The sequence below is a fragment of the Echiichthys vipera genome (assembly GCF_963691815.1).
Source record: "Echiichthys vipera genome assembly, chromosome: 10".
Lineage (NCBI taxonomy): Eukaryota > Metazoa > Chordata > Actinopteri > Perciformes > Trachinidae > Echiichthys > Echiichthys vipera.
In genome coordinates this window covers 6,083,278-6,099,832 of record NC_139835.1, presented here as the reverse complement: position 1 = coordinate 6,099,832, position 16,555 = coordinate 6,083,278, and the positions used below count along the sequence as shown (strand labels likewise).

Here is a 16,555-nt window from a genome sequence, read left to right as displayed (position 1 = left end):
ATCTGAATAATGTATAATAATATAAATCTACCTTTATCGCTACTGATATATATCGTGAATTCGTATGTCATATTCTTGACCAGATAGTTTCTGTTGACGGGGAAATCATTCACATTCATACGTTGGCATTTATCTACAACTGTTGCCTTTTGGGATTAAATATGATGCTGTTGTTTTACCATGACAACAAACATATTTGCAGCCACAAACTTGAGTCAGTGATTTAAATAAGCGACTGTACTCTCTTAATCCCAATAATGGACCGTATGTATAAATGGTTTATTTTAGTGTGGATTTAAAACGAGATGACAACACAGTTATCGCAGTAAGCCATTTTAGGATGGCATGTTTGTGAAGTTAGTTGCATAAAGTTATTTTTATTTATTTATTTATTCATGGAAAATGAGCAGGACAAGGCTAACATCACCCAAACAGTTATCTAATAATACAAGGAGAGCTATTACTTAAAGCTGTAGTGTAAATACTGTTTCCACCAGTTTCTTATCGATTCATGATGCAGGGTGTGTGGATAGATACATGTGCAGGTGACACTTCTGTCACATAGCAAACTTATTTAACTACAGAAATTATTCAGAGACCTCACCTCACAGTCATGTGTCTTTGTATCCATCTGCTCATCATTGCAAACTGTTTCAATGTGTTTTAATATTTTTTTTTATACTGAAGCTCAAATGTCAAGCTGTTGGTCAGGTTGTCCAGTTAGCCTAAACCTCGGTGGGAAAACTATGGGATGGTTGCCGTGGCAGAATGCCCCAAACTGTTGTTAAATGGTGCTTGAAGGCTACACATTGTTGCTGTCTTTGTATGTTGTTGCATATTTTCCAGACTTAGGAACTGTGGGAAATAATGACTGCTGCTGCAGGTCAAATGACGTTGGTAATTTTTTCTTCCTTTTCCATATCTATCTCCTCGCACTCTCCCAATCCCCTGATTCCCCCTCTTCTCTTTTTCCAATCAGCTCCGTAGAATCCCCATTTAGTGACTCTTTAATAACTCCATCAGTGTCAGTGTCACAGTTTTTCTTCTGCACAGTAAAATGTAGACTTAAAAATGACACATGAAGCATTAAATGTAAGGTTAAAACTATTTTGACACCATCTACATCATAAATAGTTCAGTATTTGTATATTAATGCTGTTGTACTTTAAATGTGCATGCATATTTTAATTTTTTTTTTGCATTATTTACTTTCTTTGAAGGAATAGGCAGCATCATTGAACTCAAAACTTGATTAATGCGCCCTGAGCTAAAGGCTGTGAAGTTTATTCCCACAGACTATTCCTCCCTTTGTTCCGTCCTCTCTCTTTTGGCTGACAGGCTCTCTACACATGTCACATGTTCTGCAGTAGATGCACATCCTCAAACGTGTGGGTGTGTGTGTATATATATATATATATATACATGCACACGCACACACACACACGCACACACACACACACACCTGCATTATGCTAACCCATAATACTAACTTGCCTGCATACACCCACATATACTGTATGTAGAAAAAATGCAGTCCGGCCTGCTTCAAATTTACTTTAAAAATTGTCTTTTTTTACTCTTTAGATTTGAAATAATATTTGGAATCGTGAGATGTAATGGTGAGACATGTATTTCTTTAACTGGCTAAGCTCTGGTAATGCACATGTCTACTAAATCTCCCTTTTAACTCAAAAAGACTTCCCTCTTTGTAACCTATTTGCAAGGCAGTCTTATTAATATTTTGTATCGATTTGTATAATTCTTGGCAAAGCTCATGTGATTTTTACATTTTGTTTGTAATAAAATCTATTCACATCCTCTAATTCTGTAGTTTTAATTTGTCAGCATTCTCATTTACTATAATCTTTTAGGATCTTTTTTATGATGTTGTGCTTGTCCTCTGCAACGTCCCTTGGGGAATGAACTGTACTAACTGCTTATTCTTTGCTCTCTCCTCAGCAAGGTGCAAGCAACGCGGAAAGATTTGACTATGTAAGTATTAGAAGTCAAACCTGGGTAATGATTGACACAGTTGAAAAGTATTCAGTTAAAGGTCCCATATCAGTGAAAATTCCACATCTTCATTTATTATAAAGAAGGTGGAGGTGATATATAAATACTGTGAAAGCTTCAAAACGCTCAATCCACAGAGAAATTCACACAGCCCATATCTAGAAACTGTGTCTTTAAATGAGCTGCCAGGACTCCTGTACAGTTGTAATGTAACAACTGTAATATATATAGGTAGAAAGTGTCGCTACAGTGTCGTTACAGTCCTTCCCCAGCTGCAATGATGGTGCAGAGACACAGAGAGTGCAGATGTGGAAGACTCAGAAACTCTGACCAATCAGAGTGCAGACAGGATGAATACAGGCAAATATTCAAGCGGACAGTATGAGAATAATAATGTGTTTAAAGCATGTTAACATGTTTTAGTAGAAACACAAAATACAAGCGTGAAACTGAAAATGAACAAATGATGGGCCCTTTTACTTTGTCTTGTGAGGGGGACTATGTCTACATGACTAGAGACAGTGTTCACTATTGTTTATTTGATTGATCTCTTCAAATGCTACTGCTCCCCTCAGCTTTACAGAGATTTATAGTGAGTTTCAGCTCATTGTTTAGCTGTCGGACCAAACATTATGGTTTTGGTTCACTATCACCGCTCTCATAGCATTTTCAACTGCTGCAGGCAGCTTTTTTTTTAATGTATTTTTTTAAAAACCCTGTTCGCTTTAGAGCCCAGTTTGTCCTTCAGAAGATAAAGACAGTGATAAAAGAGAGAGGATACTGGACTTGCGTTCATCATGTGGCTGGAAACATGACGCCAAATGCTATTCACAATTTATTCCCCCAAGTGGCCAAGTTCCCTGAGAACAAAAAAGTATAAAATCTTTGGTAAAACACTTTGTTCGCTCTTTGTAGAGTTGAATTGGCAGCGGCACTCTAAGTCACAATTTGATTGGTGTTCATTGCATCCATGAATCAGTCTGTCACTCTGCTTTCCCTCCAGGTCATGGACTTTCTGAAAAATATGGCGGGAAACGAGTATGTGGGTTTCAGCAACGCCACGTAAGTCCTTCCAAATCATAAGTTCATGTTAAAGTTCTCTTCTTTCCCTCACCAGGGGAAACAGAGTATACTCTGTGGGTTCAAGTTTTGAAGTATGCTAAACATCTAGCCACTGCACAGTAACATCACAGCAGCTGTCAATCAGCTCTTAGATAATGTGTTCTAAAACCCAATTGGCTCAGTGATTTGAAAAAATAAACAAACCCAGAACCTGAATCTGTGGCCACTGTGAGCCCTTCTGCGGAATCCTTTTGAATGTCCGTCGAGGGGAACAGTTGGACCGCCATCAATGCTCGTGCTCGTAGTGCACACTTACTGTACTCAAGCTCACTGACGGGGCGCGTAACAATACTCACACTGGTCAAACGAACTAGACCTTAGCTGTCATTTGAGCTTGGGCACGGTACGAATGGCAATTGTTAGTGCGCCCTAAGCCAATGAGAGCCCAAGACACCGAATGAGGGGTAACTTGGGGGAGGGGTCTCCTGTAACAATAGGAACTTTACTCTGTGCCGCATTTACAACGCAGTACAAAGTTGTTTTTGCACTTGGAGAACACTAATTATAAATAGTAAAGATGTGTGGCTACAGGCTATTTGTCAACATCTTTGTCAACCACACCTTCGAACACTCCTTTTCTTTTTCTTTCTTTTATCACTGCAAATCAGCGCACCAACAACTTGCAGTGCTTGTTTCTGGCGAACATTCAAAAATCTAGTCTCACGCATGTTATTATGTCATGTCCCGTGTCACTTCTTGCGTGTTTTCATGACATAACGTTGTTTGGAGAACAGATATACACATCAGGGATTCCTCCTGGGGAAAGCTCTAGTAGTGTGTGACCTCCTGTTTTCGGTCAGTCAGAGTGTGAAGACAAGACAATAAGACAGCAAGTTGTGAAGTGTGAAAGTAAAATTATCTGACGACTTCTTGTAGTAAGAACTAAACATTAGGTTGATGTGGGGCAGAGCTCTGTACCAGGACTTACATGTCACAAAACTCAATGTACCAATAAGAATATAAGGTGTTGGTTGTCCCTATGGCTGTAGTCAACAAAAGAAATCTTAGTCAAGTGAAATTCTAGCAACTCTTCTTCCAAGTATTAGGAAGTGTCCTCAGCATTGTCAGGAGTAACAGTAATACTATAACTAAGAGCCAGCAGTGGTTCCCAGGTTTGGTGGAATGCTGTCAAAGATCCCCTCTGTGAAAACTATAACCTCTCCAACCGGAGACATTGTAAAATTTCACGGATCAAACTGTTATGAGTCGGTGGAAAAACAGTGGAGGTTTCCATTTAAGTAGAATGTTATGTCTGGCGAGCAGGGTGGTAAAGGCCACGACACGTTGTGTAGTAATGGGCAGATTTTTAGACGGAGGGAGCCCAAAAAGAGCAGTCAGGGGGTTTGGTTCCAAATTTGTGTTGAGAGGGTTTGAAATATATCGGACTAAAATTCAAAAAGCTTCATGCACGTCCAAAAAATGTGTGCGTGGTCGGCTTGGGACTGCTGTTGCAAGCATCACTGTGACTAGGGTGTATCTTAGCCAGTTTAGCATTGTTGAAATGGGCTCTATGAAGCACCTTCAACTGTAACAGGCCGTGCCTGGCACAAATCGAAGATGAGTGGACCAGTTTCAGAATGTCCCTCCACTGGACCTCAGTGATGTCTACCCCTAAATCCCTTTCCCATGCATTTTTAGGTGGGGCAGTGGGCACTGGGCTCAGAAGAGCAATCTTATTATAAATGACAGATATCAGTCGTTTGTGTTGTACGTTGAGAGACACAAATTGGTCCATCTCAGCTTCAGGGAGGAGGGTTTTAAGGTATCGAAAGAAGTGGCTATAAGGCAGGCTGTATTTGTCCGACATTGATGCAAAGGACGCAAAAAAACCCTCGTCACACAGGTCCCTAAGAGTTTTGAGGCCCTTATCTGACCATATGCGGAACGCAGGGTCGGTGCAGAAAGGGAGAAATGCATAATTGTTCAAAACTTGGGCAAGGATCGAAGCCATTTGTAAGCCGTACTGCTTCCTGAACGGAGTACAACTTAAACATGAGAAAGTCAAAGTAATAAATACTCACTTAAGAGCAGTAGAACAAAACCAACAACAGATTAAAAAGCAATAAGAGCACAACAGGGATGTTAAGAGGGGAGCCGCAGACTGTACTAAAAACAAGAGGAAAAGGAGGGTCTTTAAATGTGATTTAAAAGCATCAGTGGTGGAACAGGACTTAATATAACAGAGAGCAGTTTAACCCGTTTAATATATTTGCCATATATGATATTTACTTGTTTCTAGTTCTACCTTCAAAAACAACTGTTGCCAAATCCTTTACCACCCTATCTCAGATCATCAGAGAGAAGCTAATAACGAGGGTGTGCTAATGAAGTTTGAATGCTCACCATCTTTAACTCTTAAACCATATAACTTACTTATATACAGTGGGAGTAATTAGTTGCACTGATGGACTCTACGGATGAGGATTAGAATTGGTATCTGTGTTGTAAAGGCCGCTGGCATGTGCATGATTCACGACGACGCCACATGCTAACAATGTTTCTGGAAAAAGACCAAGCCCTGGGTCTCATGTTACAGTATCATCACATGACAGCATAAGAGCTCTGGTTCGAATGTACACATGAGGGGAGGAGGGTGGAATTCCAACACACAAGTGAAAACACACACACACACACACACACACACACTGCAAATATTTCCTTCCTCTATGTAATGGGAGTGCTCTTCTCTTTGTATGACAGATTCCAGTCGGAGCGTGAGTCAGGAGATAGGAACTTTGCCATCGGCTACTACCTGAAAGAAAAAAAGGTCTGAACCTGGTTCAGTCAGGAGGCATTGCTGCTGCTGACTTTGTTTTCCACTGTCTCTCTGTTTTATTGCCAGTCAACGCCGAGGAGCACTAAGTTTAAGGATGAAACAAAATCCTTAAAAAGAGGCCCTATGAAATGCATTTTTGTATTCCTCAGTCTATTATAATTGTCCTTTTTTACTTTACACCTGCCTATTAGCAATACGATGGATTCTGATAAACCTTTATTTAAGTAGGTCTTACTTATCTCTAACCAAAGCAGAGGTTCATTAACAGTAAAAACTGTGCCTGTCTCTTCCTTAACTGGGGACTGTCTTTGTGCGTTACTTACTGCTTTTAACTCTGTTTTTCTCTGCAGTGTTTCCCAGAGGGGACAGACATGACATCTGTGCTGGACTTCTACTTTCAAGTGAGTCTAGCAGGTTGTTTTTATTCCATATTAGTTTTCAACTCTTATTCATTTTTAATGTTTATAGATTTGTTTTCCTGCTTCTCGTTGCCCCTTATAGATTATTGATTCCACCCGAGGGTCAGAGATCCACTTTCTGCTCCTTGACTCATTATAGCCACAGATCCCAGGCTCCGTTTTTCATCATGTCACGTCCCTGTGGCAAAATGAATATGAAACTTCTTATTAAGCCTCCAGCACAGCTTCAGTGCTCCTCATCATAGATTCTCCAAGTGTCTGAAACTCCACAGGAGAGATGAATATCATTCTTCTCTTCTTTTGTTGTTATTGAGAGAACGGAGCACATTCTGTGTCCCCAGAGTCAGAACTAAACAAGGAGAGGTAGCGTTCTGTTTTTATGCACCAAATATCTGGAACAAAGTCCCAGGAAACTGCAGGTCTGCTGCAACTCTCAGTTCTTTTAAATGTACACTGAAGACTTTTCTGTTTGCTGCTGCTTTTGAGTAAACACAATAATCTATAAACTGCCTGCACTGCACTGTAACTTCCATTACATGTCTTGAAAATGACTTACTCAATGACCTTTTACTTATATTACTCAAATGTCATGTTATATGTTTTCCAACATTTTCTTAAATCTTAATAATTTTACTTGAATGTCCTTTTATGTGTTTTTAGATGTAATTTTATACGCATTTCTTTCAAGTGCTTTTAATGATTTATGTAAAGTACTTTGAGTTAGCGTGTTGTTGAATTGTGCTGTACAAATAAAATTGCCTTGTCTTGCCCTCACACAGTTTGCTGTGAGGGCCGTAGCGTATGATTCACTAGGTTTAATCAAAACTAACGTGACATGCTGTGCAAAGTGGAAGGAAAATTGCGACAGAGAAATTATACAAATTGTCCTTTGTATGAACCTCCAGCTGTGTTCCATCGAGGTGACCTGCGAGAGCGCCAGTGTCATGGCAGCCACCCTGGCTAACGGGGGCATCTGCCCAATTACGGGTGAGCGCGTGCTGTGCCCCGAGGCAGTGAGGAACACCTTGAGTCTGATGCACTCCTGCGGCATGTACGACTTCTCAGGACAGTTTGCTTTCCATGTGAGTAAAATACACAGATCACAACTGTGTGAACACCAAAATTATTTTGTAGCCCCATAGTCACTACCTATTATACTGCCCTCATCTGACACTCCTGCTTTTTCCTGAATTACAAACAAAGGAAGGCTCATTAAAGAGAAATCCAACAGTGGATAGATTTCTCTAACTGGTGAATTATTGAAGCCGTGACTTGCTTTTTGCTGACTTTGCATTTTCAGCATCTTGCCGTTGCCATGATGCACACACAGCCGATCCTCTGTTATGTAACTGTTCTCCCTCTTGTAGGTTGGTCTGCCGGCCAAGTCTGGAGTTGCGGGGGGGATCCTGCTGGTTGTACCCAACGTGATGGGTATTATGTGCTGGTCACCTCCACTGGACAAGCTGGGCAACTCAGTCAGAGGAATACAGTTCTGCACGGTATGTAATGTCTGGCAACAGAAGAGCAGATCACTGGATCCCTGCAGTGTGTACTAGTAATACTAATAATACTCTCTTAGAGCCAGAGCAATACATACCTGTTGTAGTTATTTTTTTAAATACAGGAGCTAAAATAAAATACAGCAGTGTCTTTTAGATGTCAAAGTATTTGGACAAAAGCAACGATCTTCCAAAGATGATGTCACTCGGACATGTAGGAGACACAGCCCCAAAGACTCACTGCTATACACACACACACACACACACACACACACACACACACAGTATCATCACATGACAGCATAAGAGCTCTGGTTCAAATGTACACATGAGGGGAGGAGGGTGGAATTCCAACACACAAGTGCAAACACACACACACACACACACACACACACACATATACTTATATAATATAAATATATATATAAATTCTCCACACCAGACCACAACAAACTAGAAATACTATACAGACAACTTAAAACAAACAATACCACAATATACCTGTCAAGATAACCATTACACAAGTACTGCAGTACTAAAATAATTACAATAATAACACATAAAATGATACAAAATACTTGTTTTTGAAATCTAATCTGTTTTTAAAAGAGTTAACTGAAGTACAGATGTACCGATCCAATACTGGACAACCCCAGTTAGGGTTTTATATTACATTTTAGAATATCTGTTTGCAGTGCACTTTACATGGAAGAAGCTGCTAATGTACACTTTATTTGTTAATAAATAATACAAAGTACATTTATATCCGTGGTAATTTGTTAAAAAAATTTTAACAAGGCTAAATGTTTATGTCAAGCCTGATGCCTTCACTCACACGGCAAGGTTTACGCTTCATTCATTCAACAGTAGGATCAGATCAGTATCAGTTATTGGCCGATACGCTCAGCCCAGGTATGTGGAGCAGATTGGAAAAAACTGGATCAGTGCATCTCTAAACTGAAGTGATGTGGCAAGTTTTACTGTTTTAGGCATTGTAGATTGAAATAAAAGTCCTTCAGAGGATGAATAAGTTGCTATGTTGTTTTATGTATTTTATTTATTTTTGTATTGATGGGGACATACGAAAATAAGTGTTTGTACACAAACACAAAACTGGCTCATGAAAGAAATTGGAAATTGTGCAACAGTGTCCTTGAGGTCCACTTGGCTGACATACTTTGAGTGACTGAACCTGTTAAAGTAAATGATCCTCAATTAATGATTACTGAGATGTGTAACTGGGTCTGGCCTCGAGGTAAACTCTTCATGCAGGAATCTGCCTCTGCCACAAATGTAACCTGGTCCAGCTCCTGCCTTATTTGATGTATTACCTACTGAAAACAGTGGCTTTTCAGTTCCCAGTCATCACAATGAAATAGTGTTGAGTCAATTCTAAAGTCTTAATCCTTTTGATGTATCTGTCTGCCTTTTTACACCAGGACCTTGTGGAGCTTTTCAACTTCCACAACTACGACAACCTGAGGCACTTTACCAAGAAGTACGACCCTCGCAGAGAAGGAGGGGAACAGCGGGTAAGGACACAGGAGCAAACATCCAAAATGGCACCCTATTTCTCTCATCAGACACACCAAGCAGAACACCTTCTCTCCAAGAGTGCGACCGACAGCGACGTTACAGTAGTTCAGATTTAACAGCTGTTTTCTAGCCTTCAGATAACATGTTGATCTCCGTAACTGTACATTAGAGTCCTGTGCTCCTGTCCCGTCTCAAACCCTGGCAGAATGACTCCTGTCCCATCCCGTTTCTGTGTGTTGCTGTTTTTACATATTAGAACTCCTGTTGACCTGTCTGTCTTTGAATTTTGGTGGAGATCGCTGTTTACAATCACACTGAGTATTTCTTTCTAGTTTGGTCACTGGATATGATTCAGTTGGCTGCTTATCGCACATAAGCAGCAAACTGAATCTGCATTTGTTAGGACAAAAGTAGGCAATTTTTACAACCTAACCTTTACCAAAGTATGAAAAAAACAAGTGGAGGTCCACACTGATGTAGCTCAAGTCTCTCTACTTCAGAACATGCCATTCTTGATTTTGGCTCTGGTATTTCAAAAGATGTTTCAGCAAAGTAGGAGCCACTTACACACTATACATACAAACACACACACGGCCAGAGAGGAGTGAGACTAATTTGTTATTCGTGTCAATTGAAACAGCAGTTCACCTTCGGACCCATGGATTGCGAGAGCCTCCAGCGGGAGCTAGCTCTGAAAGCCCCTCTTTGGAAAAAGGTGTCCCCTACTGAGTCGCACCAGGACAGCTCCACCACTGTAGTCTATAGGATGGACAAAGTCGCCGAGTGAAACTTTAAAAAAGGAGACCCGCCTGTCCCCAACACCCGCACCTTGACTGATCTCTCCTCCCACCTCAACAACACTTTTTATCACCCTTTAAATATTTATACAGATTTAATATAGAGGATTATTTATTGCTGAAGCAGTTACTGTGTGGACGGTCTGGGAAGCTTGTTTTGTTTTTATTTGTGATGGGAAAATGGGATAAGTTACAGCTTGTGTACTTTTGCTTTGTATTCTAAATGATCGTTAAGCCTCTGCCTACCTGTTGCGCGTGCGTGTGCGTGCGCGCGTGCGCGCGTGTGCGTGTCCTCATCAAGGATGTAGGCAAAGGGTTTATTTGAAATTTGGTTTTATTTTAAGAAACAACAAATGTGTATGACTGTGTTTGCATGTGTGGAGCTTCAGTACAGCCAGCTTTTAGACCAATAGTCTTCGAGTATACATTCAGTATACTTTCTAGTGATGATTGCTGACTGTTGCTCTCACCGAGGCTTAAGACTGGTGATACCAGCAGAGCTAATTCTGGATTATTGATGGAATAATAGTGCAGCAGTGTAAGGGCTGACTTTGCGTCGTTTCTCATTTTGTAAAAATGAGCTGTGAATTCTGAAGGGAAATGCAGGCATTTTACTTTTCCAATTTTAGCATACTGAAAAGGAAAGGAAAAATCCACCGTGAAGCTTATGTGAGTCATCACCACCGTGTACCGCACAAAGTTTCTGATGCTTCTGGTCGGGACACAGAACCAAGGAGACCACAGACAGCCTCTGATTCTCTTTGGTAGTTAAAGTAAAACATTTCTCTGCACCTGCACCATCTTTCTTGTAGATGGTTATGCTCCAACATTACATTCTCCTACACGTCTGAAATAGAATAAATAAGTGAATAAAGGAAAAGAGATTATTTCACACACACACACACCCCCCCATCACTTTTTATGCAAAAAGGTTTACAAGAGATTATTACTGCACATTTGTATGTGAAATGGATGGATTATTAAATGGGCCTACCGTTCTCAGGCCCAGGCCTCCCCCTGACCTTCACCTAAAAAATGTTACTCAGAGTCATGTATCAACCAGGAAGAGACAGAAATGACCAAAAACGACCAAAACAACTACAACGAGACTCACGACGACTACAAACAGACTCACAGCGACTATGAAGAGACTCACAGCGACTATGAAGAGACTCAGGGCGACTACAAAGAGACTCCCAATGATCTCTAAGAGATAATGGCCACAGAGAGCTGCATAACGACTATAAAGAGACACAAAAGAACAGAAAGAGGCCAAACAACTTAAAAGTCACTGTGATGGGGCCTTTTGCACGTCTGTGCCCAGGGGCAAGTTGTCTCATTATCCACCCATGTGAATCTGCTCAAATGACTTTTTATAGTAAACCTGTATTTAAATGACTTTGATATATAGCATCATTTGTGCCTCCCTATATACATTTACAAAATGTATACAAAAATCGACATCAACCTTACAACTGAGCTGTCTCAGCAGAGATGGCATATTGAGAAGAGACTTTCACCTGATGGTATTTGTGCCTGTTTTTTTCTCATGTATGATGATAATGTAGGTATGGAAAAGTGGTTTGCTCAGGAGTTTAGATGACTAAAACAACAAGATGTTTTTAAGGCTCTTCATGGAGGACTCTCTTAACTTGATGGTCCTCATTCACTTTCCAGTGCTCTCGCTTTACTGGCTTCATCATTCTGAGCTGCTGTTGAGTTTAGATGGTGTGAATGGTTTGAGAGTGTACTCACTATGACAACTGCAGGGGGGCGTGTGTTCATTATTGCGACCTCCAGTTAAAGCCCATCATAGCCTGCATGTGTCGGAGCAGCCCTCGTACAGCCTTTAACCTCTGTGCTGGGAGCAGGTGACTGCAAAGTTCCAAAACCATCCCTGTGTGTTTGCACTGTGCACAAAGTCTAAGAGGGAAAATCAGCAGCAGCAGAGGAAGATGAGTTGATTCATTCTTTTATAAATGAGTGTTCCTTAAGAGGTAAAAAAAATATATATACAGACCTGGAGCTGCAGTATCAATAAGATGTCCTCTTCAAGTCCACTGATGCAGTAATGTTTATCTGGACACACACAACACATATTCAGTATTGTTTTATAAGTGTTACTTTCCTAGTGAGCTTGTACATTATCAAAACTTCTTCCCATATACATAATTTACTGGACCTCTGAATGTACATAGTGGCAGGTGTATATAGCTTTTAGATGTGTGTCTGTACGTGAGTGATAATCCTCAACAGCAGACCAGAATGTGTGTTGGAAATACACTTCAGACGTTCCAAATCTTTAATATTGTCTCCTCCAGGAAATGGAAATACTTGCACATGAATGTCATGTCAGCAGCTCTGCTGTCATTGTAGTGGGGTTTGTTACTCAATCATTGTTAAAATTGTACAGGTGGTATATGTTTCTCAGTGGGTTTGACCCAGAGTGATGGCTGCTGGAGCCAATGATACTGTGTTATTGCTTTGTCATGGTGTGTGAAGGGTTTGTTTTTTCTTTTTTTATGTCATGGACTTGTGTTAGTGTTGATTTTGTGTGTTCAGGTTTCTGCTCATTATTGTGTGGAGGTACAACGTATTCAAAAGCCTCTGTCATCAGTAATGCTCCGTGAAAATGTTGGGGTGTTTTCCATACGCAGTAGAGTTGGGTTTCTTGGCTACTTTCAATAACTTCAGCCATGGATCTCATTGCTGTCTGCTTGCAGCAGACTGTGTCAGTTGGACAGTGCTTCTCGGTTTTTAAAAGTTAGAAAGTTTCATCAACAAAACCCAGTTTTTGATACGGTTCAAAGCTGGCATCTATTCTTCTGTAACCATTGAATGTAATTAAATGTTTTAGTTGCCTCTATATAGCAGTATGCATTGTCAGTGGCGGAGTCCGCCATTCCTGCCCTGGATTTAAAATTGTGTACACATGCACAAGAGACTCTCAGGATATATTGCATGCATGTAGCGGGTGAAAATAAGAGGACAGGATCTGGTACATGCACACACTGCATGTAATTTACTCTATGTCACATCATGTCATAATCCAGAGCAGCGGTGCAGTTGTGCATCCTAGTCCTCACAGTATGGCTAACTGTGCTAACTAGCTGATAGCAGCTACAGTTAGCGGTTAGCCACTTTAGCAACAAGTAACACTTTCTGTTCATCAGGAAACTCAGAAAAAATTTTCTCCATAAAATATGGTTCAGTTAAACCAAAATCAGTGGTGATGTGTCACTTCCACCCTATTTGCCAAAGTGACATGGTGCGAGAACAGGTTTTCGGGGCGCAGAGTGGGAATGACCGAGGCCCCATTCTTCCCATTACAAGTCAGTGTAACATCAAAGTGATTTTGAAGCTGTTATCTTAAGGTAAAATAGTTAAATGTACAAATACCGTTACGTAAATATATATATATGGTCAAATGCTGTATAATAGGGTATTTCTATAAGCCAAGATGTAATCTTCATCATTTTCTTTGTGATGATAAAGCCTGCTTCATTTTGGTTGAGGTATTTTTCTATTAAAGAAGTCACAGAGACATACTGGCTAGAGTATTTGAGATCAGGTTCCAATTATCTCATTATCTCATCTCGGGCCGACTTTCAGACTGTTTTTTTTGTTCCTGACCCGTCTGTGATGTTTGACCAAAGAATCAGTCACTCAGTTAGTGAGTTGCCTTCCCGGTATGAGAGTGAAAGGAAACGGTCACCAAACAGTGTGCCAGCCTTTTTTCTTTGCTGCTACGGTTCAGGGCCATTGGCACAAAGCGTGAAACACAGTGCCTACATGTCTGCAAGACTGGACCAGACCAGCACTGACGAGATACTCACTGAACCTTCTTACAACCAATCGGAGCTGATTACGGTATCTTAGGTAAATCAGAATGATTGGCGTTCTATATGAGCTGGATTACTTGAAGTTTGTAATAGGCAATCTCTCTCTCTCTCTCTCTCTCTCTCTCTCTCTCTCTCTCTCTCTCTCTCTCTCTCTCTCTCTCTCTCTCTCTCTCTCTCTCTCTCTCTCTCTCTCTCTCTCTCTCTCTCTCTCTCTCTCTCTCTCTCTCTCTCTCAAACTGTGCTTATTCCTCCACAATCAGACTCATGACTTTTGAAGGGGCTTTTGAATGCAGTTACCACTATTTCCACAGAAATCATGTGATTTTTATGTCAGTATGTAATGTTTCATGCTGTTCTTTTTTTTTTTTAATGTCTCTGTCAATTCTCATTCTCCCTCTTGCATGCATATTTTTGTATGATTTGATAAATATGTTTTGAATCCCATGTAATCAGTATGTTTTTAAATTCATTTGATTGCCATCCTCGTGTCTTTCATATATGTTGATTTGGATCTTGGACACATCTTGCTTGTTACATGGAAATTGCATATAAACTGTCACTACGTAAAACTGCTATTTGATGACCTTGGAACTGTAAGGTCCTCCTTTGGTCAATAGCCAAAGACTAAACGGTGAAAAAGTCAAATCACACAAAGTCCCCAAACATACATCAGAAGAAGCCATGCAGTTCCAAGATCACGAGTCAAACTTTTTCTATGTTTTGATTTCTTTTCTCATTGCACATGGTTGTAATTCTGTATGTAAAGTCTCCATAAACTGTCCTGTCTGAAGACATGAACGTGTCCGCGTTCACTATTCTGAGGGATAACTTTCTTTGGCTGTGATGGACGTGTAGACATGACAGTGAAAGTGGTGTTAAGATCTTTTTAGCCTTGGTGTCCCGTGTATAAAATCTAATAAAGTATTATTATATATCGTCTCATTTCTCTGCGCTCATAACTGTTCTTTGTTACCAACAACCACAGTCAGACAGACGTGGTTATTAAAGCACTTCATTAGGCACTGACTGATGTTGGGGTTTTGGTCAGTGCTACCACAGAACTTGACTCCCAAGACAAAAGGCATAAACATGGGGTTTATTTTTGACTCTATTAAGTCAGTAGGACAGGGTAATTGTCGGCCCGCAAGGGAATATATTTCCTGACCCTTTTGAGAAGAAGCCTTTGTGAAAAAGTCGTTCATAGCCGTAGTGGTTGATGTGATGTTGACTGCTGTTCTCTCTTGCATCTCAGCGCAACTGTTTCAGTCTGGTTAAATCACCACATCAACGTTTCTTTCTACTCTTAAAAAAAGAAAGGATCTCACAAAAAACCGTCAGTTCAACAGAGAACGGACAGAGAAGTTTTAGTTTCTGTCACTGTGAAGCCTGTGTTTACTCTGCAGCCATATCTGAGTGTAGAGAGGAGAAGTTGATAAAAATCCTGCTACTCTGCATTTATGCTACGTTCATTTTTTGATGAATAAACTAATATTTCATATGTGCTCGTCAGCCTGGTAAAGTAACTAGTAACTGAAGTAATCAGATAAATGTAGTGGAGTAAAAAGTAGAATATTTCCACTTTACAAATCGTAGGCGAGTAGAATAAGAAGAATAAAGTAGCATGTAAATAAAATACTCAAGTAAAGGACAAGAGCCTTAAACTTTTCTTTAGTCTAATAGAGTGAAAACCTCTGGTTCACAGGTTTGTTCATTTGACAAGGATTGTTTTTGACAAGCTTGTTGCACTTGATTTGGCCTATTACTACTTGTTTAAATCAGCTGTTATGCTGTTACGGTTCCATTAACAGCAACATTACACATAGAAGAAAGATAATATATGTTGCTGCAGTGTTTTACAATATACATTAATGTGATGCTAATATTTTTCCAGTCCCTCATTTTGGATCATTTTCCTCAACCGGCCCCAAATTGAAATGAATGGAACAGCCCTGCTGTAGGAGCTATTGGTTTGTTTATGCACGAAAGCTCCCCCTGACAATCTATTACCAACAGGTGACTAAAGTGCTACTTTTCTCTCTCCTGTCATGTTGTAGAACATGGCCATCCATCACAGTCAGTGTTGCACTCTTCCAGTTTTACAGCATTTGGACCGTTTACACCTATTATTTTTACTAGGTACTTTTTGCAAAATTTAAACATTTTTTTAATTCTGTTATTTGATTTATTTGTGACTCACAGTGGTCATGTCATAAAGACAACCGATCCCCACTGATTATATGACGAGATTGAACGAATCAAAGATTAAAAGCATCGACACAAAGTGATGACTGTTTTGAATTGTCCTTTTGTACTGTGTTGGTTTTTCAAAGAGACAAGGAGGAGAGTGGGTCGTTCTAGATTCGAGAGATTGGCGGTTCGATTCCCACCTCCCCTGATCCACATGTCGAAGTGTCCTTGAGCAAGACACTGAACCCTGAATTGCTCCCCGTGCTGCACATGGGTGTGTGAATGTGGTGTGAATGGTTAGATTAGATGATATGTAGAGGACCACTGCCATCAGTGTGAATGGGTGAATGTGACAAACACTGAA

General features: G+C 40.3%; 1 protein-coding gene across 2 annotated transcripts in view; it reads left to right on the top strand.

Annotated features, from left to right (window-relative positions):
• The window catches only part of glsb (glutaminase b), a 46,783-nt gene that overhangs the window by 22,085 nt on the left and 8,143 nt on the right, over positions 1-16,555 (top strand). The window contains exons 8-15 of one of the 2 annotated variants that reach the window (XM_083921560.1): positions 1,960-1,992; positions 3,017-3,075; positions 5,836-5,902; positions 6,262-6,312; positions 7,236-7,412; positions 7,698-7,829; positions 9,269-9,361; positions 10,006-15,369. In XM_083921560.1, the coding sequence (XP_083777686.1) occupies positions 1,960-1,992; positions 3,017-3,075; positions 5,836-5,902; positions 6,262-6,312; positions 7,236-7,412; positions 7,698-7,829; positions 9,269-9,361; positions 10,006-10,152 (759 nt within the window). In that variant the 3' untranslated portion in view covers positions 10,153-15,369. Of the gene's footprint in view, positions 1-1,959; positions 1,993-3,016; positions 3,076-5,835; positions 5,903-6,261; positions 6,313-7,235; positions 7,413-7,697; positions 7,830-9,268; positions 9,362-10,005; positions 15,370-16,555 lie in introns of those variants that run through there. The other variant, XM_083921559.1, reaches the window with a different exon arrangement.